This window comes from Tachysurus fulvidraco, chromosome 14, assembly GCF_022655615.1.
Source record: "Tachysurus fulvidraco isolate hzauxx_2018 chromosome 14, HZAU_PFXX_2.0, whole genome shotgun sequence".
NCBI classification, from domain to species: Eukaryota; Metazoa; Chordata; class Actinopteri; order Siluriformes; family Bagridae; genus Tachysurus; species Tachysurus fulvidraco.
The window spans coordinates 12,550,869-12,576,835 of NC_062531.1; the positions used below are offsets into that span (position 1 = coordinate 12,550,869).

At 38.2% G+C, this 25,967-nt stretch overlaps 1 protein-coding gene across 8 annotated transcripts; it reads left to right on the plus strand.

Annotated features, from left to right (window-relative positions):
• Positions 1-15: 15 nt before the first annotated feature.
• csde1 (cold shock domain containing E1, RNA-binding) lies at positions 16-25,955 on the plus strand. 8 transcript variants are annotated; one of them, XM_047800387.1, is made up of 22 exons: positions 16-139; positions 6,228-6,881; positions 10,262-10,450; positions 11,141-11,330; positions 11,650-11,816; positions 12,202-12,288; positions 12,745-12,842; positions 13,003-13,084; positions 13,270-13,398; positions 13,517-13,642; positions 13,763-13,978; positions 14,077-14,217; positions 14,779-14,949; positions 15,231-15,242; positions 17,568-17,675; positions 19,630-19,805; positions 19,945-20,057; positions 20,175-20,294; positions 21,283-21,461; positions 22,455-22,618; positions 23,228-23,360; positions 24,621-25,955. In XM_047800387.1, exons 3-22 carry the CDS (start codon positions 10,274-10,276, stop codon positions 24,666-24,668), a joined length of 2,637 nt encoding a protein of 878 aa, XP_047656343.1. In that variant the 5' UTR covers positions 16-139; positions 6,228-6,881; positions 10,262-10,273; the 3' UTR covers positions 24,669-25,955. The 8 variants fall into 8 exon arrangements, with proteins under 8 accessions (XP_047656343.1, XP_047656345.1, XP_047656342.1 ...); XM_047800389.1 differs by lacking the exons at positions 16-139; positions 10,262-10,450 and adding exons at positions 395-549; positions 7,695-7,837; XM_047800386.1 differs by lacking the exon at positions 16-139 and adding an exon at positions 395-549.
• Positions 25,956-25,967: the final 12 nt, after the last annotated feature.

A 25,967-nucleotide genomic window follows, 5' to 3' on the forward strand; every position in this document is an offset into this window, starting at 1 on the left:
TATTCACCAAGTGGGGACGCAAGAAATGAGTTTGTGGTATTAGAACATGAACCATGAAAACATGACATCTGAAAGGTTCTCAGATGAGCAGAGCACTGCATCTGATCTCAAAATAATCCTGTTCCTTCATGATGTATATGTAAGTGTTCAACATTATTTGTAGTTAGAGATTCATTATCTTTGGTTCGTGCGTGTTTAATGTTTAAACCTTTTAGCTTCCTGGTGTTTAAATAAAGCTGGGTGATCTGGGGTCAATTACTGTTTACACCATTACATGACATTTGAACAAACAAACAGCCCCAAAATGTGTTGTTAAAATATACATGCACGCAGCCTTTATATATATAATATAATATAGCTGAGAATTTTACTATCTGGTTATTTCTGAGTCCATGTGTCCAGTATGAGCAGACTGCACACCAGTCCAGCAGAATCTCATTAAATCTCGCACGCGAGGGTGAAATATCGCGGTAGTCTCCACTCTTCCTCACTACGTAATGTGCCGTGCTGCTTATGGCGGCGCTGGTGACAGTGCTGAAAGCTGTTGGGGTGAGTTTTTCTCATGTATGATAGGTTTAGGGGCAAAATGTACGCACGGGAACGTGAAAGTAAAAGACAAAGCATTGACTGCATGCTAGTTCAGAATGGTTCGCTGCTGTGTTTCGGGTGTATGTATTGATTTAGCCCGAGACTGAAGGCCTGGGGTGGGGGCAGCGGTCTGTACCATATGACTCGCTGTAGCTCCCTGTGGCGTGTTAGCTTGATAGTTTAATAAACAACGGGCGTGAAAACCTTCCGCTAGTTGTAGTTTTTGTTGTCAGTGACGTCTAAAGGTTTCAGATTCACAAACGGGTTTGTTTTGCTTCATTGACGACGCGTTGTTAGTCTCCAATGGCTCCAATTTGTTGTACCAACGTGGCTCGCTAACTGTCGACTTATGCTAAGTCGTTTTATTTAGCCGCTTATCAATAGCTAGCCGAGTTAGCTTAGTGCTATAAGTGCGCGTGAACGTATTAGCCGGTGTGACGTTAGTAGTTTTCTTTGTCCGTCGTCCAACATTTCCGTTGAAACAAACAAACAAAAAGATTTATTATTTATACGAGACGCACACAAGTGTCACGTGTAGGTTTTTTTTGTACACGCAGTAGCTCGGCTGCATTGTGTAGCTCTCGCAGTGAACCGTTGTGTTTGCGCGAGTTACACAGTTAGCTTTTTAGCTAATTGCGTATTTACATCATCGTGTCGAACAGAGTTAATCGCCCAAAACCGGCATCTATTGTACCTTTTAATCCCTATTTTTCTGGGTCTGTTGAACAAACTTAGCAAATGATCAGCGGGTAAATGTTAAAGATTAAATGTTGTGAACAAGAAATAGTCACTGTCAGGGTTTACAACGAGATCATTGGCTTAGCAGCGATGTGAAATGATATTAATAAACCTTAAAGGACGAAGAAGGCTTGTCAAAGCTATTTTATTTGCTGTAGTGCTTGAATTTGACGTTACTAGTGAGGTGTGGCTGATTTACTAGAATATTTTACTGTTATTATTTGTATTTACTCATTAGATAGAAGGAATCCCAGCTTGTGAACCTGTTACATGAATAAGAGCACATCTCTTTCTTTCTATCGTTTTCTTTCTTTTCTTATTCAGCGATGATCATCCTAATGTGCTGCATTGTAGGCAGGTCAGACATTATGAATGATGACCACAAATAAAGTGAAGAATTAATCCCTACTTCCCCTAACAAGATTTCCTAACATGTTTTCAAAGCTGCGCAGGAAGCTAAATGTTCTTCAACATGAACATGTCCCTTCCAGGTGTATCACACTTTCTGTAATGGTTAATGTTTGGTGGTTTCTACAAACAGTGTAAAGTAAATTTTGCAGCAAATTGTTTGATCACTTGTGTAATGTTCATGGTATGAAAGTGTACCTGTGAGTCGCTGATGGATATGAAGATAGAAGATAAGCCTAAACTAACTAGCTGAATTTTAATTGATTTTGAAGTCGTCTTTCTGTAGTTATGGAAATATTTGATGGCAATGCCTGAAGTACTGATGGTCAATATGACAACGCAGAAAACACGCAAAGGCAGTTTTGGCATACAGCTCCTGTACATTAAGGCTGTTGCATCTGACCTGATGTTATAACTCTGTGCAGGTATCACACAAATGTCCACACATGATTTCTAATATGTCTGAAGCTGGTTAGCTTCAACTTAGCTGGCTAAATGTCCTGAATTTATTTTTATTTAAAATAAACCAGTCTGCTTTACTTCAGACATGGCAGGCATAATGGATGTTTGTGCAACTGTTTAGCTATTGCTCCAAAATACTGACAATCCTTGGGCTTGTTTGCTTGCTTTGGATTAATATCTTTTATCTTAGGTTTTCTTTGTACTTTCTGGAGAACTTTAATATCTGTGGTAGGTTTCTCATCTCTCTTCATCAGAGAAAAGGCCTGGTCCTTGATAAATGTTTGTGAAACACAGGAGTGAGCATTAAACAGGTCTCTAGAAAGAGCTAGTGGTGTCTAAAACTGTTTTAGTGGCACTATAAGTAAGGCCAGGCTGAATGTAGCACTGGTATATAGTGAGCCACTGCTGGAATGCACTGCTTTTGGACACGCTGGTCACAGCTTTAGAGCACATGCTGTACAGTTCTAAAAACACATTAGAATCTTATTTCCTGGGAATTTTGCTCTGTACATATAGCAAATGTGTTGTTCTGTATTGCTTGCTTGTGTCTCTTAGTCACTTATTATTGTTAATTAATTAATGTATTTATTTATTTTTTAAATTAGTGATTCATTCTATAGCAAAGGCACAGAATTTGGTCTAATGATTTTCTGCTTCATGTTCATGCTACATGATTGAAATGAGTTTAGTGTAATGATGAGCTGGATAAGAAATGGGATGATGGAGATATTGTGATAATTCAGTACTTTTATATAATAAACGGAATTAGCTGATTGTTGAAATCGTCAAACATTTCTACGTAGATTTTTAGTGTTGGAATGTAGTTTTTGTAGGCAACTAACAGTTCTTTAGATTTTACATTAAGTGCAACACTTGTGGTTTGCTAAATTGTATTTTCTGATGCATATTCTGTATCATACATATCATAGAACGTTTTTTTGGAACATTGCCCATCCCAGGCAAAAAGCGGAACACGGCTGCTTTATATCAACACCGGGATGACGTTGAGCTGAACAAAGGGATATTGGTGCTCAGCTGTTTTTGTGGTTCTGAGTGTTGAAAGGTTGTGAACCTCTTAAATAGTATAAAGGACCGATCGCTATTGCCTCACGCTTTCAGGCAGGGCTACAGATACAGTTACAGAGGTTTTTAGCGAGTTGGGCAGCATTTTCCAAACCAGTCCACAAGCCCCACTAACAGTACATTGTTTCTGATACTCTCCTTAGTGGACAAGAAGTATATTATTTGAATAAACTGGCAGTACTTGGTAAAGTACACAGTCACTTTCTTTTCCGATATTGACACTATGAGCATCAGTACAACTGCATTGCATCAGTACAACTGCACTGCAAACAACGGCATTGCAAATATACATGATAAACTTGATCAAAAAAATAAATCTCAGTAACAAGAAGTATTTTCTTTAAGGTCATGTTCCCACCTAGCTTTGATAACCTCCCAAATGTTTGCTTGAGCATGTGGCTATTGTTTTTGTCTGAGCTACTTAACCTGCCTTAGCATGTTGCACTACAAGCAATTCTCTGGTATTTATCAGATTGAAAATATTTCCCGTTATCCAATCCTTACGTATGTATTTTTATTTATTGCCGATACGGATCCAGGTATCAGGCTGAGGACATCTCAAATTACACATGAATTAAATTTGTATTGGTTTACTCTAATGAAATATGAGAACATGAACACCTGCTGTAAGTGATACTATAATAAAGATCAGTTTAGAAAAGTAAGGGTCAGGGATTTATAGCGGATATGTTCACATTTTGTCCAGGTGGTTTTTGATCAAATGGGTCTGCAGACTGGACTGTTTTTGTTTGGACACATGCACTGCATTTCTCTTAGAAATATTGTTTTGATAGTCTTTCTTCACTGCTGTCATTGAAGCAATGTTCAGTTAATGGCAAGTTTTTTAATTTATTATTATTATTATTATTATTATTATTATTATTATTATTATTTATTATTATTATTATTAATAATGTCTTCAGTTTTATATAATAATCTAGGTTAAGCTGGAGACGGCCCATATGCATGCTTGTACAGGCTTCACTTAATTTCTAAGTAAAATTCAAAAGCTTTGAATCATGCTGGCAAAGAATCACCTTCTGTCTAGTTTTTCTTGGACAGTGAACAGTAAATAGTACCAACAAAGCACTTTTGCCTTCTGTGAGTGCATCAAAGTACCTACAAAGACTTTATTGCAAAGACTTTGACTTTATTTAAAGAGTTTATTGCTCATCAGATTTTCATTCGATGGACATCTAAAATCCTGATAGTTGTAGAAATTTAAAAACAGAATAATTTTGAATGCCTCTCAAAGACAGTTTACATGAAGCATAAACTGACCTTTACTTTATCTGCTCGGTAGCTGTGTGAATGGCCTTCTATGAAAAATGAATAGCTGTGAGTAAGTAAGTCACTTTGAGCAGCGATGGAGCTAATACTGTGCTTGACTACAGGTTGGAACTTGCTATTTCTGACCACAGACTGGGACAATGAAACCTTCTCAACACTGAATTTGTGCAAGGGAGGTCAGGAGGGTGCAGAAAATTGCACGTCTCTGCTGTTACTTGAAATACTTTAATTGTTTTAGATCAATCAGCATGGATTCATTAGGATATATCTCTAACACTGAATGTACTCTTTACTGTAGTGTAGGTAAATACATTACACACGTGACTAAATTGAGCTAGCTTGCTCATGGCCTAACCTGGAGTAACTTTTTTTTTTTTTTTCTTTTTTTTTTTTCCCTCTCCACTGTTAAATTCTCTCTAAGTGATTCTGAGATTCTTGCCTTCTGTAAGTGCACTTAAGGTTCAGCAATTGTGAGTAATGCAAGCTTTTACATCTAGGCTTGTTGGTTATAACAGGCAAGAAACCGTGGCTAAATAGTGGTTGTTTGAATGCTGCAGAATATACACAAGTTAAAGAAGATAACTGATATTTATAAGTTTACTTTTTTTTGGGCTGTCCTTTTAATCAGGCAGAAACCCAGACCATTTTGCAACCTGTTATCTATGGTAGTTCTGTGGTGAACTCTAACCTAAGTGTAGCTAGGTTTTAGCATATATAAAATCAGATGGTTTGGCCTGAACGCTCAGTATAATGAAAGCTTCATTTATAATTATTTGAGATATCAGAGTTCCTCTTGGACAATGTGCCAGTAAAGAGCAGGAATGACTCAACAGTCCATGAAACCGTGTAACGTGAACAAGATAGTTGTTGTCCATTTGTATTAAGCAAGCTTGAGATTGCGTTGGCGGTCCATAAATACATGAGCATCTCGATGTGCCGAGACTTGTTGATGCACTGGACTGAGTGAAGTTCAGTCAGCTGCTTCCGCCACATGTGCACACTGGCAGCTGAGGAAGCTGTATTTTAGGTCTATGAGCTTGTGAGCAAAGAACTTGGAGTTGCAGTCATACATGAGTCTCAGATGTGTGTATCATGTCAGGAAAGTAATCATCAGATGTGCACAAAGGTGGATGACCAATTCATTAGTTAGCACACTAGGCAAGCAAAATGTTTGTTGCATTAGTCTTGATTGATTAGACTAAAAAGTGGTATCTAATGTAACTGAGTATACAAAAGTTGAGTATACGTAAAACAAGTATAGAAGCTATACATTCAGTAAACTTGTGACATTGACCGTTGAAATGTTTTGGGTAGCATTATTTTAAGTCCATCATCCACGTGTTCTTAATCAATCAAGTAAAAATAGCTTTACCCTTGACAAGATCACACGTCAGCAGATGTGCCTTTTTGCAGCAAAAACACATCGATACATAAATTTGGTCTTGGTTCAATTAGTGTTAGTGTTAAATGGTGTGTGTGTGTGTGTGTTTGTTTTTTTTTGTTTGTTTTTTTTTTTTTTTTTTAAAAAGCCACATTTCTCATATTTCTCCCAAGGTTAAATATTTCCCCTGTGTAATAGAATAGATTTGTCTTATTTTAATTCGGCTACTTGTGTTTTAAATGACTGTTTAATTCTCCTTTTCTTTCTTTCTATACAGTATGAAGTGAAAAAGAACTGACTTTTGTACCATCTGAAACTCCTACTTCAAGTTCAGATCAATCGGAAGAAACATATCAAGGAAAAACAAAACAAAGAACACGCCGGAAAACGACCCAATGACGCACCTGTTTTGAAGAAAATTCTCGACCGAACTTCACACAGACCAAACGAAGCAACCAAAGAAATAAGAAAAAAAAGAAAATCGCCTGACGCAACCGACCATCATCGCTAACGGCAAAGACGATTTGTGATCTGAGACAAGAAGTTTGTGCCTACTCAACAGCTTTGACAAAGCACACGTCCCAACGCTGCTCCAAGCCCTCCTTATCCTCCCCGCACTTCCACTCCATTGGGGTGCGGAGTGGGCTGCTGTCTGCTAGTTTAACTTTCTTTCTCTTTCTGTTATTTCGTGCTGTTCATCTTGTCCCAACCAGTGTTCTCACACCTGCCTTTGCCTTGTTTCTTTATTTCTTTTGTCCCTTTTTTATATAATTATTTTTGGAAGCTGCTTTTTTTTTTGTTTGTTTTTTATTTAAACGTGTTCCAGGCATCTGAGGAAAACAAAACCGTGTGTGTGCTTAAGAACAGATTCCATCTTTGGTTCACTGTTAAGTGTGACGTCAAAACACCCGTATCAAGCCATCTAAGCAAGGTGAGTACCTCTGTTCTCATCTTTTATACCTGTATTAGTTTGTTCACTTTTGGACAAACAATAACTTGAGAATTTATTTAGTGGGACACATTACTTGTGGACCGTGATCAGCAGATTGCTTTGTGAATGTATATTTTCCTTTGTCCGCTATTACATTCTGCAGTGGTATGTTAGATAAGCAGTCAGTACTTAAGTGTTTCAGTAAGACAGGACAACTGTGCAGTGATCATTCTTTCAGGCTGAACACTACACAATATAATACTTCTATTGTTTTGTGCTTTCATAAACTACGTGTCTAACCTTTAAGTGAATATATGGGCATGCAAATTTAATACCATATTGATTCATTGTACATATTTGGCTCATTTGCACCTGGATTTGTACATTATTGGTCAACGACTGTTAACTCTGTAGTTAACACATGCAAATTTTTTTTTTGCACAATCTAGATTGGGTTAATAAAAAAAAAAAAAAAAGGTTATGAGCTCAAATATACCAATACCAGGTACGGTTGATAACCTTCTGTTTCATAACGTTCCAGTTTTCTGAAATTAAAGCTCTGCAAAACTCATTAGATTATAAAAATGGAGCATTATTGGGTTCACATAACACTAAACATGAATTTAGTCTGATCTCGGAAGCAAGTCTCCTCTTGCCCATCTTTGCATCACTTTAAATCTTTCTCAGTGAACTAGGTTTTTGTTTAGTCACAATACCATGCCTTCTTTCACATTTGCTGAAAGTCATCATTAAAGAAAAAAATCTGCAAATAAAATGCAGAAAGGCTAATTCAGGTGTGGTAAATTTGACCAGGGTTGTATGGGAGAATAATGGGCAGTCCCTGGAAAGGCTTTGTAGAGTTTACCTTGCCTGCGTCGCCTCCTGCTGCATTTGTTAGTGCTGAGCTGAGCAGCACCTCTACTGTCGGCCTCAGCCTGTCTCCGTATGGCAGATCCGTAAGTGCCGTCCGTCTGCCTTTCACCCCACCATCCTTCCTACCCCACCGCCTTCCCTCTCTTCCTCTTCAGCTCGTCTTTCCATCCACACCCTACTTTCAATTTTCTCCGCTCTGTCCACTTTAACCTTCCCATAACCCCATTACCCTGCCTCCAGGCTCAGAGACTAGCTTCGGCTCACAGATGGTCCGAGAGGTGGCAGGCAAGGCCAGGGACATGGTCTTCCTTAGATGTATATTGCTGGGTTTTTAGTAATCAGGTGGGCAAGAAAGCTTTGTGATTCTGATTGTGCCTGTGTTTTGGTTTTTTATTTTTATTATTTTTTTTAAATTACCTCATTTATTTAAAAAAAAAGTTTTAAATGAACCTATTTGAAGGAAACTCATTTAAAATAAATAAATATAAATAAAAAAAAACAAGGAAAAGAAAAAAGGAGAAATGGCAGTAAATTATAAATCCAGATTTGTTACCCTTCATGAAATGAGCAAACATTCAAATTAAAAAAGAATATAATTCAACATGGATTAAAATTAAATTAATGCATGCTGTAAGTGCTGTTAAGAACAAAAATAGAGACTTTGTGTAATTTTATTTACACACGCATTCGAACTGTTACTAGCCTGCGGTTTCCTATCACCAGCAGCCATGAATGGTGAATGATAACATGTGATTTCAACAATGCTGCATCACATGGCAGTGTAACTGAAAAGAAAGCACCTCTCATCCACACTCTTCTGTGTTCATGAGCTAAATCTCCTACTTGTGCTGGATAAAAGAACCAGAGAGTGAACAGTTGCTGCCTGCCTAAGGTTCCAGCCAAGGATGAATTGGCATTGTTTGTTTTTGAAACCAAATACCTCGCTATGATCACAAACACTTACTCACCCACATTTTGTGTGGCATATCTGTGTGTGTTGCACATTTTATTTATGTTTGTTTGTTTGTTTATTTGATTGGTGTAAGCGTGAAACACATTTACATCAGCTTTTCCTGTGATGGTCCACTCCTTGTTGCACAACATGACGTTTCAACATCCCCACAAAGGGTTCAAACCTTTATGGGTAATTATTTGTCAATTTTGAGTTTTTGCTCATTTCATGAAGGGTGTCAATAATTATGGTGGGCATAGTACTGCTCCATAATGGAAACTAAGGACTCAACTGCAGCACAATTAAACTGAAATGAGGCAAATTGTGCACACTTCATGAACTATTTACACGCACACAAGATCATGTGTATGGTTTTAGTACGTTTAGTATGTGTACTGTATATCTATAGAGACTGATGCTGTGCAGCAAAACATTAGCATAATATTGCTATCAGACAGCTTCAAGATTATTCACAAATATTAAATTGAGCGTCTGGATCAAACAGAGTTAAAAATGGAGCAGACTTGTGTGTAGTTATGTGTTCCCAGACACTTTCCCCCCTCTTTCCTGACTAACAAACCTACTTTATCTTCAAGGGCTTAATGGGTATAACAGTTCATATCAGTGAAAAAATTAAGTTTTTTCCAGCTAGAAGGGTTCATCCATGACTGGTTTTATTAGGCTTCTGCCCAAAATACAATATAGACAGTAGCCTACAAAATGTACTACAGCAAGGGCTCACTATGTAGTGCAGTACCTCACACAAGTGAATCTCAGCACAAGTTTTACTGACCAGGACATTTTTTATTTTAACGTTGGACATTCTGCAAGCTACAATGCTTTGATGGTTTGACCCAATAGTCGAGGCTGGTCAGTCTGTGCAGTTTTGTGATCAACCATTTACCATTGCAACGTCGAGTATTAGCACCTCATTGGCCTCCTCATCTAACTAATGCATTTTTCTCAGTTGCACTGTTTTTGTTTTTTCTTCTGGAACATAATAGCTAGTATGAGAATTCTGATTGCCTGTATGGTCTTATTTCTGTTTCCCAGCCCTTAGTCTTTAACCACTACATGCATAATAGATTACAAATGAATTTACAAATTCAAAAACAAAAACAAGTTCTGGCAATAACATTCACCCACATTCAGGTTTGTGCGTTTCAGGTGAATCAATTCAACATGTTTTTATGGCACTATTTTTTGCCATCTTTGGAAGAACCCCCCACCCCCACAATGGTAAAGTAGTTATCACTGGTGCTTCAGACATCCCCTGTGTTTGGCATGGCTTTAACAGGTTCTAGATATATTTGTGCTAATTAAAAGAGGACATGAAGTTATTTGGTTCGAGAGTAGAGGATGCTGAGGATAGCTGAGCTAGGTGGAAACTTGCTGTGGTGACCCCTAGTATCTGCGTAAGAGCCACTTTTCTTCTGTGAGTTGGCTTAAAATCTCATTGTAGCAGGTTTTCTGTGAAACATATTGTAATGTTTTTGCTAGCAGAAAATCTTTTTGGTAGCGGTATTATTTGACACTTTTCGACCCCATGTGTTAGTGCCCTTCAGCCATGAGTGCCCCAGTAAAGGTGGAGAGGGTGTACACTGAATCAGCTGCCCCTACTGCCGCTGCCTCTCTCCCCTCCACCTTCAGCCAATCTATCCCTCGCTCTGCCTCGGTCTCTTGCCACACTTCACGTGCAGCAGGTGGCAAAAAGAAAATGCGGACACCTTTGTACCAGAGATCTGTAAGTGGGCATGTTGGAGTTTTGCCCCACCAGCCTAACTGATGTGAAATTGTTTCTTGCTAACTGCATGCCCTGAGATTGGTTGCGATTGAGCATTAACTGTAGTCGTAGTTCACCGTTCAAACTGAGTGTTGCAAGCTGAATTGGTTTGTTTTGATTACTAATTTCTACTTGTGTGATTTTTGTGGTGACTTTGTTAAACTAGTAAAAATCCAAAAAGATTCACATGCAAGTTAATTAATGGTTTCAGTTACTGCTTTGCTGTATTATGTCATGTTGAGAGAGTTTATAGAGGCTGATTTGTAGTGGTGTGTGGGTTTTTTCCCCTCCTCCCTAAATCAGTCCCTCCTCCAGTATTCAGGATTAGCAGAAGGATTATATATCAATGTTTGATCCTTAGGTAGACACCACTGGAACCTTTGTGTTTTTGATGCTCTGATTATGTACCTCCTCACTGCATATGCTTTCTACATTAGTGACAACAGAATTTGCATTTAACATTTGCTCTACATGGGCATTTAGACACCAGCCTAACTCGCATGCCAAACATGCATTGGGTTGGGGAGACTTCATCTCATTCCTGCATCATTTTTCACTTGTGTTTACAAGAAATCCTGTGAGTTTACATTGTTAATTTGATCTAAATTATTATGAATTTTAAGCACTTATTCCTTTTCTATTCTCTCACAGATGAGTTTCGACCCAAGCCTACTGCATAGCAATGGCTTTGCCAATGGTACTGGAGTGGGTCTAAGGGAGACTGGTATGGTGGAGAAGCTGCTGAGCTCCTATGGCTTTATCCAGTGCTCAGAGAGACAGGCTCGCCTGTTTTTCCACTGCTCCCAGTACAATGGCAACCTGCAAGAGCTCAAAATTGGAGGTAAGAGAGTTATGTGCTGCAGCAGCAAAAGCACAAATTGTGTATATACATGTTTTATCAATTATGACCCATTTCAATAAATGTACAGCTCAAGAGCTCTGTTGGCTAGGTGCATAAAAACATTGCGTTAAAACAACTGGTGATATTTTGTGTAACACTGAAATCATGCCAGTGCTCTCCAAAGTGTAGTGAAAAAGGTGTGTATGTGGCTCTGTGATTTCTGATATTAGATGAAGTAAATATCACAATGCAGGGCCTTTGACACAATAGTATTAAGTATTTATTTATTTATTTTTTGCCATTATGTCATGTCTTTCAGATGATGTGGAGTTTGAGGTGTCCTCTGACAAACGCACAGGCAAACCAATTGCCGTGAAGCTGGTAAAGATCAAGGCCGAAGTCCTGCCCGAAGAACGAATCTCTGGGCAGGTGGGACCAGACTTGCACGCCTCTTCATTTACTATGCTGCATGGTTATATACATCCAGTTAAGGAACACATTTTCTCTTTTTTTGTCCATGTGTCATCAGTGTCTCTCCTTTTTTTTATTTATCTGGCTCATTTTGAACTCGCTTGTAAGGCAGTGTTTGCAAACAAACATTATAAGTAAATAGCCTATATAATATGTATTCCACTGAATAATTGGAGTTAAAGGTCTCAATTTGCCTTTGTGTTTGTGGGTTCACAATGGGCTTGAATATGTCATTTGTGTGGTGTCTATGTTCTGAGCCAATTGAAACCTTGTCAGTAATGTTTATGTATCCACTTGCATATTTCATTTAATTATTCAAATAAAAATCATGCTAGAGATTGTGTTATTGGTTGTACATGTTTCACAAATCCTTTCTCTAAATGGGGGTTGGGATTTTCAGGTTGTTTCTGCCATCCCCAACCACCTGGATGGAAGGTCTGCTCCTGGCCAGGTTCCCACTGGCAGTGTCTGCTATGAGAGAAATGGGGTATGATGTACAGTTGTTTTATGCTTCAGCTTGATGTAAACTATAAATCTTTTTAGAAGCCTGCCTTGGCTTCTTATTGTGTCTTGGCAACCATCATCTATATTGACAGTTAACTACATTACTATATTTTTTGTTACTCTGTCATGCAATCAATAAATTAGTGTAAAAAAAATGGAGAAAACTCTGGTTGACTAGCCATTAATGCTCTAAACTTGCTGCTAGCTAAGATGTAGCAAAAATAGAAGGATGTGCCAGTGAAGGCCTAGACAATTTTAGACACTAAAGGAAAAACAAAACTTTATTATACAAATATTGAATGTCAAAGTGACGGCCAACGGGAGATCGGATCAGAGTTTGCTTTTTCCGTCAGTGTAGTGTCTAAATTTATAACACAATGATTATTATCTAGGAGTCTTCTCTCCATTGATGGTGGGGATTTTTTTCATTTATTTACAGGAGGTGTTCTATCTCACTTACACCCCCGATGATGTGGAGGGTAACCAACAACTGGAAACAGGCGATAAAGTCAGCTTCTACATGGAGACGAACAAGCAGTAAGTCTTCTCCTGTTACAAAAACAGGAACAGTAATGTAACAGTATATTTTGGTTTTGTAGGAGTATGTGGTTCCTGGTATCTGGGGAATTAAGTATTTTTTTTTCTTCTTCCTCTTCTTTTTTTTTTCTTTTTCTTTTTTTTTGTTTTAAAAAAAAAGCACTGGAGCAGTCAGTGCTCATAACATCATGCTGGTCAAGAAGAAACCAATGAGGTGCCAGGGTGTGGTGTGTGCCACTAAGGTAAGTGTAAAAAGCTTTGTTCATGCTCATTTGTCTGAAATACTTGTGATTCTACAAGAGTCTTGTTTCTGTCCCCAGTCAACTATACATTTTGATATTAAACATGGAAAGGTCTTAAAGATGCTTTTGTAGAGTCTGTTTATTTGAGATTTATTCTCATTAAACATGTCCCACCCCCGCCCCAGGATGCATTTGGATTTATCGAGCGAGCGGACGTGGTGAAAGAGATTTTCTTTCACTACAGTGAGTTCAAAGGTGACCTGGAGGCACTGCAGGCTGGAGATGATGTGGAGTTCTCGATCAAGGACCGAAATGTACGTTTTCTCAGAAATGACACTCAATTAGTTTTCTGCCTCTAGGACCAGACCATTTGGAACATCTGAAGAGCCTTGCTCTGAGTATTGCTCTGAACTCCTCCTCACTTCCTTTTAGGGGAAAGAGGTTGCTACGGATGTTCGTCTTCTCCCCCCAGGGACAGTTATATTTGAAGATATCAGCATGGAACAGTTTGAGGGCACGGTCATGAAGGTTATCCCTAAAGTTCCCACCAAGAATCAGGTATATATGCATTCTCTCCTATTTCTGTTATTCATCATAGAACATTCTCAGGTGCTTTAAGTGGCAGCAAACATTCTGCCCTTTACTGGGTAACTTTGACAGACACTTTGTATGTTACAGAATGACCCGTTACCTGGACGAATTTGTGCAAGGATTAATTTCAATCAAAAGGAGCTCCTGTTTGGGGAGAAAGACACCAAGTCCAAAGTGACACTTCTGGAAGGAGACCATGTCCAGTTCAACATTTCAACAGACCGCAGAGACAAGCTTGAGCGAGCTACAAACATAGATATACTACCTGACACCTTCCATTTTACTAAGGAGTCTCGTGAAATGGTGAGAAACTGTAGTTTAGAAATCTTCAAAAAGCAGCATTTCATTCAAACATTTTGGAAACCTAACTTATCATTCTTACAATTCCATTTTGTCTGTAGGGTGTGATCGCTGCAATGCGTGATGGGTTTGGCTTTATTAAGTGTGTGGACCGTGATGCTCGAATGTTCTTCCACTTTAGTGAGGTTTTAGAGGAAAGCCCACTGCACATTTCAGACGAAGTGGAGTTTACTGTTGTTCCTGTAAGTCATGAGGATATTTTCATTATTTTCAGGGGATAGAGAGATATCTATAACTCCTGAAAATAATTTATTTATATATGCACATGTTGTCTTTTAAGGACTTCTATTTGTGTATTCACCCAGAATATTGGTTCAATAGCTGATTTCTGCTTCATTTGCAACACGTACACCAGGGGAGTAGAAAATGTTTGTTGATATGAGCAAAACCTTAAGCTTTCATGTGAGGTTTTCCCTGTAGAATGTTCGTTAGCTGCAATAAAACTGTCAAGTGTTATGCCACTCACTGATCTGGCACCACTGCAGCTGTGACTTGTGTTATTGTACGGTGCTGTTTATTAGCATTTCACTGCACTACTAAAATATTTAAAAAAAATATGTATGTACTCAGCTGTGTCTTTTTAAACTATGCCAAATACAACTGCTGTGACAAATGTTCGACTTCACCCCTTTACATCGTAAAAATTAAGTTGGGCAATACCTAGTATACACCTGTGTTGAATAATTGAGTTTGTCCAGCTCTACACTCTGCATGTTCTAACATGGTGGTGACTCTTTCATTAGGACATGCTGTCAGCACAGAGGAACCACGCAGTGCGGATCAAGAAGCTGCCCAAGGGCACAGTGTCTTTCCACACACAGTCTGAACAGCACTTCCTAGGTGTTGTGGAGAAGGAGGCCACAGCTGCCTCCAATGGCAAGACTAATGCCAGCCCTAACAAGGGTAAAGAAAAGGTGAGGGAATTTCCTAAAATATTTAACTATTTGACTACACATTTTTATTACACAATTTGATGTCCTTTGAACTTTCTTTATTCTTTGCCTTTTCTTCTGCTTTGGCTCTGTGTGTGTGTGTGTGTGTGTTTTATTCCTGCTTTTTAACTTTCATGCAAATTTTCTTTCAGACAGTTATGGGAACTTTTTTAAGCCTATTAATTTAGTTGTATTTTTATCCCCTTTCTAATCTTTTTTTTCCCCCATTTTCCATTCTCCTTTTCAATCCTGCTCTTCATTAGAAAAAAGAGAAGGTAGGTTTCTTTCTGCATGCATGCAACCAGCTTCAGATAACATGCAGACATTTCCCATTTAAGCGACACTCTTGCCTAGTTCACAAAACTGCATCGATGTGCATAGCACTGTACATTTACATGTCATTCTATCAAAGTTGTGTCCCCCCCCCCCCCCCCCCCCGATGTCTTTGGATTTTTTGGTGGAGGCAGACTAAAGTGCCAGTATTTGCCCCTTGTGGTGAACTACATTTATAGTGTAATTATATTTTAATATAAACATAGTGGCTTATTGAAAATTACCATCTATTCATTCTTTCCATTTTTCAAGGCTAAAGTTGAGAAGGTTAGTTGACTTGAGCTTTTGTTGTTTTTAAAATCAAACATTGGCATGCTTCTAAACTGTGTCCTCCAAATAATGACACAGAACTGACTAACATGCCACTGACTCCATGCCATGGTTGTCAACTTCTCACCTTTCATACAAATGCACCCATCTACGCACTACTAATGACCACATGCGTTATATAAGATTTTGCTCATTTATGGATCAAGAATGATCTTACTCGACGCATAATGGAAATGCCAAAGGCTAAAGACACTTGTGTGTGTGAAAAGCAAAACCTGATTAGCACTAAACATTAGGGGTGTATCAGATTAAATATGATATAGTTGTCTCGTTTCAATACAGCAAAAAAGTGTTGCCTGAATGTGTCTTCATTAAAACAATCAGCATTATAATGTACAATTGAACACAAAATGGCATTTTGTGTACAATCAGCATTATAATGTACAATTGAACACAAAATGGCATTTTGTTTTTTTGTTGGTTTAAACTCTTAGCAGCACAATGAAACACAAGATGTCCATTAAAATGTAACAACTAAATATGGCTAACCATATGGCTGGTATTTGAGGTTAACAGGGCTCCGCAAAGATGTTCACTACATCTAATTCTCAAAAACTGGAGGGCATTGTAAAAGGGAGACTTTTTTTGGTGCACCTTGACATATTTGATTTCACTTATCTCTGTGGTGATGCTGTTGAATTAAAGGCAGGGTCTCCGATTTTTGAAAGCTAGTGTTGACTTTTGAAATCACCAAAACAAACACAAGCCCTAACCCTAATGGGTCCCACCCCTGTATTGATAGCTCCGCCCACACATACATATGCAACCCAGGCAAATATTGGAAAGAAATGTCTTTATCATAGCTGAAGGGAAGAACAAAACTATTGCAGATAAACAAACAAGCAAAAATGACACACAAGCATAATCATGCAAAGGACGGCATATATTAGTTCTGTGAAACAAAGCAAAACCGTTCCTCACCTATCGAGAAGGAAAAAAGCGCCTCGGAGTTTTAAGTAAAGTTGAATTTCCCGAGTCAATAACTCCTGAGCTAAACGCTGTTTCTACACAAAACACAGTTGTAGCTGCCTCTCTACATTACTACGATAGAAAAGAGGGGTTATTTGTGTAGTAACAGCGTTTAGCTCAGGAGTTATTTACTCTGGGGAAACTCCAATCTGTGAATATGCGCCAACTTTCTGCTCCTTCAGTTCTCTCCAGTGCTGGAAAGCTGATCCTATATTAACACGTCCTACTTCTTGCCTTATCGTAAGCCTTTCTTTGCTTTCTTTTTGCTTTTATCCACCATGCCAATGCTAAAACCACTTTCTGCTAATGTCACAGGTGCACACTGAACACTCTCTTCGCCGCATATTGACAAGCCCTGCACCTTTCTTCTCATTGGGTACACATTTGTTTTGAATTTTGATTTTTTTTTTTTTATTATTCTGCCCGACTCAGTTTTCTGAAGCATTTCTCAAAAATCGGAGACCCTGCCTTTAACAGCTAGTATGCTAAGTGTAACTTGCTAAGGAGAGTTGTTGTAACTTATTTTAAACTCCTCCCCATTGCCTCTCCTAATTTACAATAAGGAGCGTGCTAGGAAGTGGGTGGGTTTAAGTGTAAATGCTTATTTTTCTTTGTGTTTTATGTGGAGTTTTACTTTAGAAGCCTAGTTTTTATGCTGTGATTATTGTCAGCCGAGCCATACATTTAATTGCACCCCTATTAAATAGGCTAATTAGTGCTTATTTACCTTTGTATTAAGAGTGAACATGGAACATTGTTAAGACTTGATGATTACTGTCTCTGTAGTGTATAATTTGTAAATGTGTTTGTTTATTAAATCATCATTTGTGTTTTAAAACTGCATCTGACAAAAGACGGGCATCTGGTTCTCTCCCCCACCCGACCCCAAAGTTCTAGATTAAATGTCTTCCGGCATGCAATTAATTTCTGTCTAAAGTGATTTAGTCCTGTGATCTTTGTGTGTGTAGGAAGGTGAGGAAGGTGTGATTGTGTATGAAGACTGTGGAGTAAAGCTGACCGTACCCTATTATATCAAAGACCTAGAGGGTGGCATCCTCCCTCAGCTTGGAGACAAGGTAATGGACTAGTTACTATAATAACATTTGGATCTTGAGGTATTTGATGCCCCTTTTCCACCGAGGCAGTTTGAGTGCTGATTCGGAGCCAGAGCCTAATTTAGAACCAGTTCTTTCTTTTTTGACCGCCAAAGCACCGGCTCTGAACCAGGAAAAGTGGTTCTTATGTAGCACCAAAACTTTGCTGGTTTAGACTTAAGAACTGCTTGCGTTAGGCGCTGTGGGCGGGGCTACTGTTAGCGCATTTGATAATGTACCTTAAGTATACTGTTTAATACATTACATACTTTACCGCAGTATGATACATTATCAGCACACATGATAGTAGGTAGCTACATGCTAAGGCTTCTAACTTTTTTTTTCTGTGTTAATGATAAAATAATGTTATGTACTTTCTTGATTGCAACCTCCGTTAATAAAATTTACATGGAGCTGCACGTACATGTTGGTTTACAAATCCATAAGCATTAACAGTAAAGCAACATCCGCCATTGTTGATGTTTGTGTTTGCTGCGCTAATATTGCTGAGAAACGTGACACGTATACAGTGACGTCAGACTCGGCTCTGTGATGGCTATCTAACCGATGGAAAGGCAAACCGGTTCTTAGAAGGTTCGCCAGTGGAACCAACTTTGAAACAGCACCCGGTTCTTTTTGGTGGAAAAGGGGTATTAGACCTAGTCCCATTTGTTTTTCAGTGCAGTCTGTTTTTTAAACTTTGATTGTTTAAATACGAATTGCTGCCATTTTGTGAAGACCAAGAAAGATCTGTAGAATTTAAAATTATTAGAAATAAGAGGTTAACTGAATTTGTACACTGAGTGTCATTGTCGCAACGCTTTTAAAACATTTCCTTTTGCCCTACACAGAACATTAATGATAACATACACTTCAAGGTTAGCAAGCTTTTGATTTGTTGGAGGCACCAAAGGCTTAACGGTCAACATGCTAGCACTGATTGCATGGCAAAATATAACTGCAAGCACTGCCAAGAATTTGCCAGAAAGTGGTTAAACCCACTGTTTGGGGTTACTTGAATAAAGTCGAGGGCCTTCAAGCACAGTTTGAACAACCCTTATGTAGATTTTCCACCACACAGTGTGTCCCAGGTTGGTGTAGCAACACAGCTAAGAGCCTGTGTTTTATTTCTCCAGCCAGTAGAGCTGTTTTGGCCCCAAGTATGTGTACATCATTTTTTGATGCACAACTTGCCAAAAGATGTGTTGGTGGGCCTTGAAATACTGCTGTGCTCAAATGATCTCAAAGAATCTCCCTCTGGCTTGAAATGGAAAACTCTTTGCCAGAATGAGCAGAACAGTATTTAAGGGATAGAGTGATGGTTACACTGTGCCAAGATTTGTTTGGTGGATTGGATTTATTTATTCCCCTCCCCCCTTATGGAAATGTTTCATGATGGATGATTTTTTTTTTTTTGCTTAACACATTTAAGTACTGAATTGCTTGCTCAACACTATTTAACATAATATTGTTTTGGCCATGATTTCATACCAAATCTGCCATTTTTTAAATTGTATAATTACTACAATGCATTTCAAGATGAAGGGAAGCCATATGATGTGTACTGTTTTGTAGTGCAGTTCTTTCCAGCATACAAAAGATGCAAAGCCTTGTGTTCTTGGTGAATTACATGTTCATCTGGAATTTTAGCAGACCATTTTTCTTCCGCGCATGTTGCCTGTGTTGTGTAAATGTATGTCATCAGCTATAACCCACAGGTTGCTTTACATCCTGAACAAATGCAGATTGAGGCGTCGTATTAGGTTCTGTACCGTGGTTTGTTTTCCAGTGCGCATGACAGTTTTTCATGTTACTAATTTATCTGTTTCGGAACAAACTTCGTGAAACCCTGTAACTTAACCCTGTCTTTTTCAAAGAAACCCAGTTTTAAGATGTCTTCATTAAATGAGCTCATGAGTTGTGTGATGTTCTTTAGGTGGAGTTTGCAGTCAGTGAAGTAAAGCGTACGGGCCAGCAGAGCGCTGTCTCCATCAAGATTTTAAACCGCACCACTAACACCAAGAGGCTCCTGGGCTACATAGCGACACTCAAGGACAACTTTGGCTTTATCGAAACTGCCAATCATGACCAAGAGATCTTTTTTCACTTCAGGTACTGCAGGTTCCAACCAGGGAGCTAACACAGAATTCCTAGTGTAAAATTCCTTCTACAACTGCTTTTATTTAATGGCTCTTTCAGCTATCAGAGGCTTGTTCATTTTGGTTGTTCACTCTCCATATCTGTCATGTAGTGAGATGTGTAGTAGCATGGACAACCTGGACCTGGGAGATACGGTGGAATACACTCTGTCTAAGGGCAAAGGAAATAAAGTCAGTGCTGAGAAGGTCACCAGAGTCCCACATGGTATGGATTGTTTCTTTATCTTGCTATAATTAAATTAACATGATTATATATGACCCTTCAGCTCTGTTAATAGCTGTTGGTTTTAAGTATAATGGTAAAACTCGTGTGTGTGTTAAGTGAACGGACTGGGTGAGGATATTGGCAGTACTGTGCTCTCGGGAAAGGTGGTCCGGCCCCTGCGTAGTGTGGATCCCTCTCAGACTGAATACCAAGGACTTATTGAGGTAACAGAAGAAGGTAAGGAGCCAGGCTTTCATTCAGATATCTCCCAGTTCAAAATCATGCAGGGATTCTCATAAGCATCTATGTTAGTAAACTAAAATAATGCATTTCAGACAGTTCTGAGATGTTACCAAGTGAGAGAGATTAATTCCTCATTAATTTCAAAACGGATACAGTTTGCAATTATATGAATCTGTTTTTGACATAGTGTACTGAAATACTAGTTTTTAAATCAGATATTAACTCAAAATGTCAGCAATAGACTAACGATCACATCAAGAATCATTTTCTTTTTTTAAAGCTCATTGCCTCAGACAGCTATTTTATGGTGACTAAAAGAAAAAAGTAGCATTTTATCCAAGAATTATGCATTTACAAAGAGAAAAGTAATCACTGCAATCAACTCCACTATGAATGATCACTGCCTGCTTGTTCTGTCTTGCTTTTTGCTGCCACACGTACATGTGCACAGATGTTTCTGGTTTGTGGCAGAAGAGGTGCATCACTGACAATTTGAGCAGCAGGTGTCCAGGCAGTTTACAGACTTAATGAATGCACTTAGTCAAAATTGATTTTGAATCAAAATGATGTTTTTCTACTTGTAGCCTACACTGAGACATATCAGCCATTTGGCGATTCAGCCTAGATTTATACAAGTCCTGAAGGTCGGGCAGGTTTACACCAATGATCCTTTCTGCTGTCCTAACAGTCCGTTGCAGTCTTCTTAATTCTGATTTGCTGGCTGAGCCAAACCAAACAGTTATAGACCCGAATCAAACAGTTATAGTTCTATGGACTGGTTGCATTACCCTAAACACTGACATGTTCAAAAACTTGGTGCCCAATTAAAAGAGAGAGATCTGAATTCTTTCACTTTTACAAATGATTCAAAGCTGCAAATATGGATAAGTGTGTGTGAGGCTTTGAAGTGTTAAGACAGTGTTCCCAATCAGGATTTTGTTGTCCTAATCCGCTTGTGTGTGATCTGCTCTGATCTTGCTAGGCTCCAGTAAAAGTCAGAATTACCCATTCGGAATCGTTAGCATGACCAATAAACGAGATTGCCTGCAGAAAGGCGAGATGGTGAAGTTTCAGCTGTGTACCATGCCTCAGACAGGACAAAGGATGGCATGCAACGTCGTTCCACAACGTAGGGCTCTGGTGGAATGTGTTAAAGACCAGGTAACGGTGTATAACATGTTCAGTGTTAATTATGCAGGTGATTTAACTCTTAGAGGTTTGATGTCTTTATTTAAAGACATTTAAAGATGTTTTGACATGAATAATATTTTAGTTACCTCTAGCTAAATGTTTTTAAGATGTTGAGACATGTAAAACATATTTGAGAATATTTTCAGTGCTTTAGATTATGTAGACCTTTTATGTAGTCTTTGTTACACAAAACCATCCTGTTCATTCATTCACACAACAATGCATTTATTAACATTGAGTGACATTTGTATGACACTTTTTGAGAGTTGCTATATGTGAGAGTGTGTCACATCAATATTCATGGCCATTATCACACCTGGGGAAACGATGACCCACCCTCTAAAGTTCTTGTTCTGGTCATGTTTGAAAATGAATTTATTTTGTATCTTACAAAATCACATTATTTTGTTTCTGTTGTCAGCAGATACAAATACAAGTAGACACTAAGTTAATTGCAATTTAGAACGTCTTTCTCTTTTCTGTATGGATTTTTTTCCCATTAATTTTTTTTTCCTTGTTACTGTTATAAAACCAGTAAAGTAGAGAATAGTAGACATAAATGCTTAAATAAAGTACAAAGGAGAAAGAAAATAGGTCACAAAAAGGTGGATAGTAATCAACATAAATATCCTAATATTGCACATGTATGTAAAAATCTTGAAATTCCACTGTCATGTAAATGTTGGAGAAAGATACCCCAGACTTTGGCAAAGAAGTTTTAAGAGATTTTGATTCCTTTAAACCATATTTTCTCGAGAATTAAGACGCTATCTCTGAAAACATGGGGGTGCAGTAGACCTCGACTCCCTTAGTTATAATTTTCTTTGCCTAAATGGTATTTTAACTCCTTAAATAAGAGGTACCACATATGGGACCAAAGACGTAATGTTTGTATATTTTGCTAGCTGCCATGTCATAGACCTGATGTCTAACTGTCTGGTTTGATTTCTTCCCCCCTCTTAGTTTGGTTTCATCACATATGAGGTAGGCGAGAGTAAGAAGCTGTTCTTCCACATGAAGGAGGTGCAGGATGGCTTGGAGCTCCAGACTGGAGATGAGGTGGAGTTCTCAGTTATCCTGAACCAGCGCACAGGGAAGTGCAGTGCCTGCAATGTCCGCAGAGTCAGGTCAGATAATGATGATGGATGGCAATAGTTTTATCTGAATGTTGTGCTGGCTCTGAGGAGTATGACCTTTAATGCAGGTGAATGCTAAAATGCAGATTTTCTATGCATTATGATGATTATTTTATTAACTTATTTTTTTTTGTTTGGTACATCACTTCCATTAAATCACATTTCTAATAAAATTGTGACTTTTCACTTGATTTGATGTAGGTGGTAGTAGAAAAAAACACAATCTATATCCAGCACTAATATATCAGCCATAGTAAGAAGGCTATAGTTTTTGTTAGACTCTGTAGTGATTTAAATTGGTGAGGTTCAGCTTTGCTATATTTGGAAAATACCGATAAATCCCCATTCCATTGCCTCTATTGGTGACCATGTCAAATAGCTGAAACATCAATCGACATGTTGTTGTCAAGGTTATGAAGGTTTTCTGCCATCAAGGTCAATGAACTGTAAGTCAAGAGGAGTTCCTTTTACTCCAGTTTGCAAATCCCTTTAAATCCGTGGCCATGCTATTCTAGTGTTGTTGCTTTATTTTTTTGCTGCTTTTCATTTTTATTCTTCTCTACTCTTAAGAAAGCTTACAAATGTGTATGTGTATCGTAGTGAGGGTCCTAAAGCAGTGGCAACTCCTCGGCCTGATCGGCTGGTGAACCGCCTGAAGAGCATCACCCTGGACGATGCCAGCGCCCCGCGTCTGGTGATCATTCGACAACCTCGGGGCCCTGATAATTCAAAGGTTAATGCCTTATTTTAACTCTTAGTTTCTGTTCTCTATGTAGAAGTGCATTAACTGCTGATTTTCAGGCTTTTCATTTCTAGAAGTGTTTAAAGTATTTAATTAGTATGGCTTTTGTAGCTTAAAGCAGAGCGACACCATTGAAGAAGATGTGGTAATCATAGATATATACACTAGATGTCGCCTTGTATACGGCAGTACATTGGAACTAATGCGTCAATTGAGCCGCCATCTTGGTACAGGGGACCCCGTCCTCTAAATGCATTAGCTATTTAATGTAGCAAAAGTATTGTGGGAAAGGAATAAATAAAAGATTGAACAGTCTTTGGCACCTCAACTATCTAACTTTCACATTATGGTCCTCTCAAATTTGTCATTTGTTTCCACCTGCAAATTGCTTTGTGTATCATATATTTAACAAACCAATACAATTTAAATGTTTAAATTTAACATGTATAGTCACACCATTGTAGCCATGTTGCATGCAGTAGGCTATAAGGTAAGTAGTGATTGTTCATTTAAAGTTTACTCAAGTGGAAGAATGTAAGTAATAAACTTAGACCTACTAGCTGCCTCTCTACATTACTACGATAGAAGAGGTGTTATTTGTGTAGTAACAGCGTTTAGCTCAGGAGTTATTGACTCGGGAAACTCGAATCTATGAATATGCATTTCTCAAAAATCGGAGACCCTGCCTTTAATGCCATGTCAGCAATCAAAGCTATTTTCATGGCAAAAATTCAATTACAAAAACACATCATAAATACAATCAAAACAAATATAAACAAAGTCGTCATATACATTTTATATGTAAAAAAAATCCCAAACCTTTTCAGGCATAATGTCATTAAATATGTCCTTAAGTGAAGTAACTTGATAAAAGAGCATTCTGCTTGTGTTAGGTCCAGGAAAATCTAATAAAATATGTTTGACATAAGGGAATCTTACAGAACATACATAAAGTTGGGTCTTCACCTTTAAGCAAAAAAAGCGGTAGAAAATGAATGAATGAATAATTTATTCGTCAAGATCCAATGTGTGATTTAAGTGTTCCCTTCAATCTGTGTTGTTTGTACATGTAATTAAAAAAAACTATACATTTGTTTGTATGGATTTTGTTTAACACTTAAATGTTCCGATGCAAGTAATATGTTGAAGTAGTGTTCTGTTTTATTATGGGATGTTGCCGTACTCCAGGGTGGTATTTTGTCTGAATGTTTTTGTCAGAGAACTAATATTTAGCGTACTTCACTCCTCCAGGGCTTTAATGTGGAGAGGAAACCTCGCCAGGCCGGTGTGATTGACTGATCTACTGTTTGCTGCTCCTCCCTCTCCACATTGACAACGCCTCCGAGAAAAGAAGCAATCAAGACTAAAAGACAGGGAGGGATTTGCACTGTTATAAACATCAATAAGACCCATGAAGCCACACACACCTCACCCCCCTCACCCATTCCCAAATTCCTTTCCGAAAGAATTGATCATCTCTGACCTTGCATATTAGTGTGGTTTTTGCGCATTTGTCAACAACAACTATTCTTTTGGTTGTGTGTGTATGTGTGCATTCTGTGTGAGTTATCTCAAGTATTTTTTAAGGAAATGTAAGTGGAGTGTGTTGCAGTGTTTGAGGAAAATGGAACTTGCAACTGATGATGGCTGAGGTTTCCGTTTCAATACAAAATGAAATTGTATGGAATTCTGCACCCGACCCACCAACCCACCTTGTTCAACATCTTCCAAATCAAGTGTTTGACAAACATTGCGCTCATGTACCTTTACCCTTTCTTCACCCGCTATGTTTTTCAGCTCATCTTTTAAAACCACTCTGCTCTGAAAGATCACTGCTTAAGATGTGCTCATTATCATTTGTGTAAATGACCCTTCCTTCTAATTGAGTTCTTTTTTTTTTTTTGCGCTTCTGCACCCTCCTTCCTGCCCTGTGTTATCTTTTGCTTTCAGGTGCAGAATTCCTAATAGCTTCTCATATTTTGCAGTCCTTTTATATTGTTTTCCTTTTTTTCCCCCATTGCGCACACCTTTTTTGCTTTTTTTGCTTTTTATTTTTAAACATTCAATTTAACATGCTTCTAACAAGAAAATAAAAGTAAGTTTAAGGTGCCTAAAGACTCTAAATAAAACAAAACAATCCCAACCACACAATAGAGGTATACTCTTTTCCTGGACAATTGCCAAAAAAAATAAGTATCTTAGGGTGGTTAGATTTAATACTTATTTGCATCCCTAAGACCTGTGGATAAAGTATACTATATGTAATGTGTGCTATTAAGTTAGTGGGAGGTTTAAAATAAAAAAAATCAAATAAAAATACAAAACACCAAAAAAACAACCTACGTCTACTTAACCTGTGAGATAAAAAGGGGAAACAATACAAAAGGTTTCATTCAGAAACTCTAAAATCGGGATTTAATGTAGAGACTATTTGCTGTGCTCCTTACTGAAAATCAAAATATTACTGTTAAGACTTTTTTTTTTCCTCTGGAGATCAGTGGGTTACTGCAGTCTCATCGGTTCTCCTATATACTTTTGTTAATGGTCTTGAATGAAACAATTGAAATAAATGTTTTATGAAAACAATTTCCTGTTTGA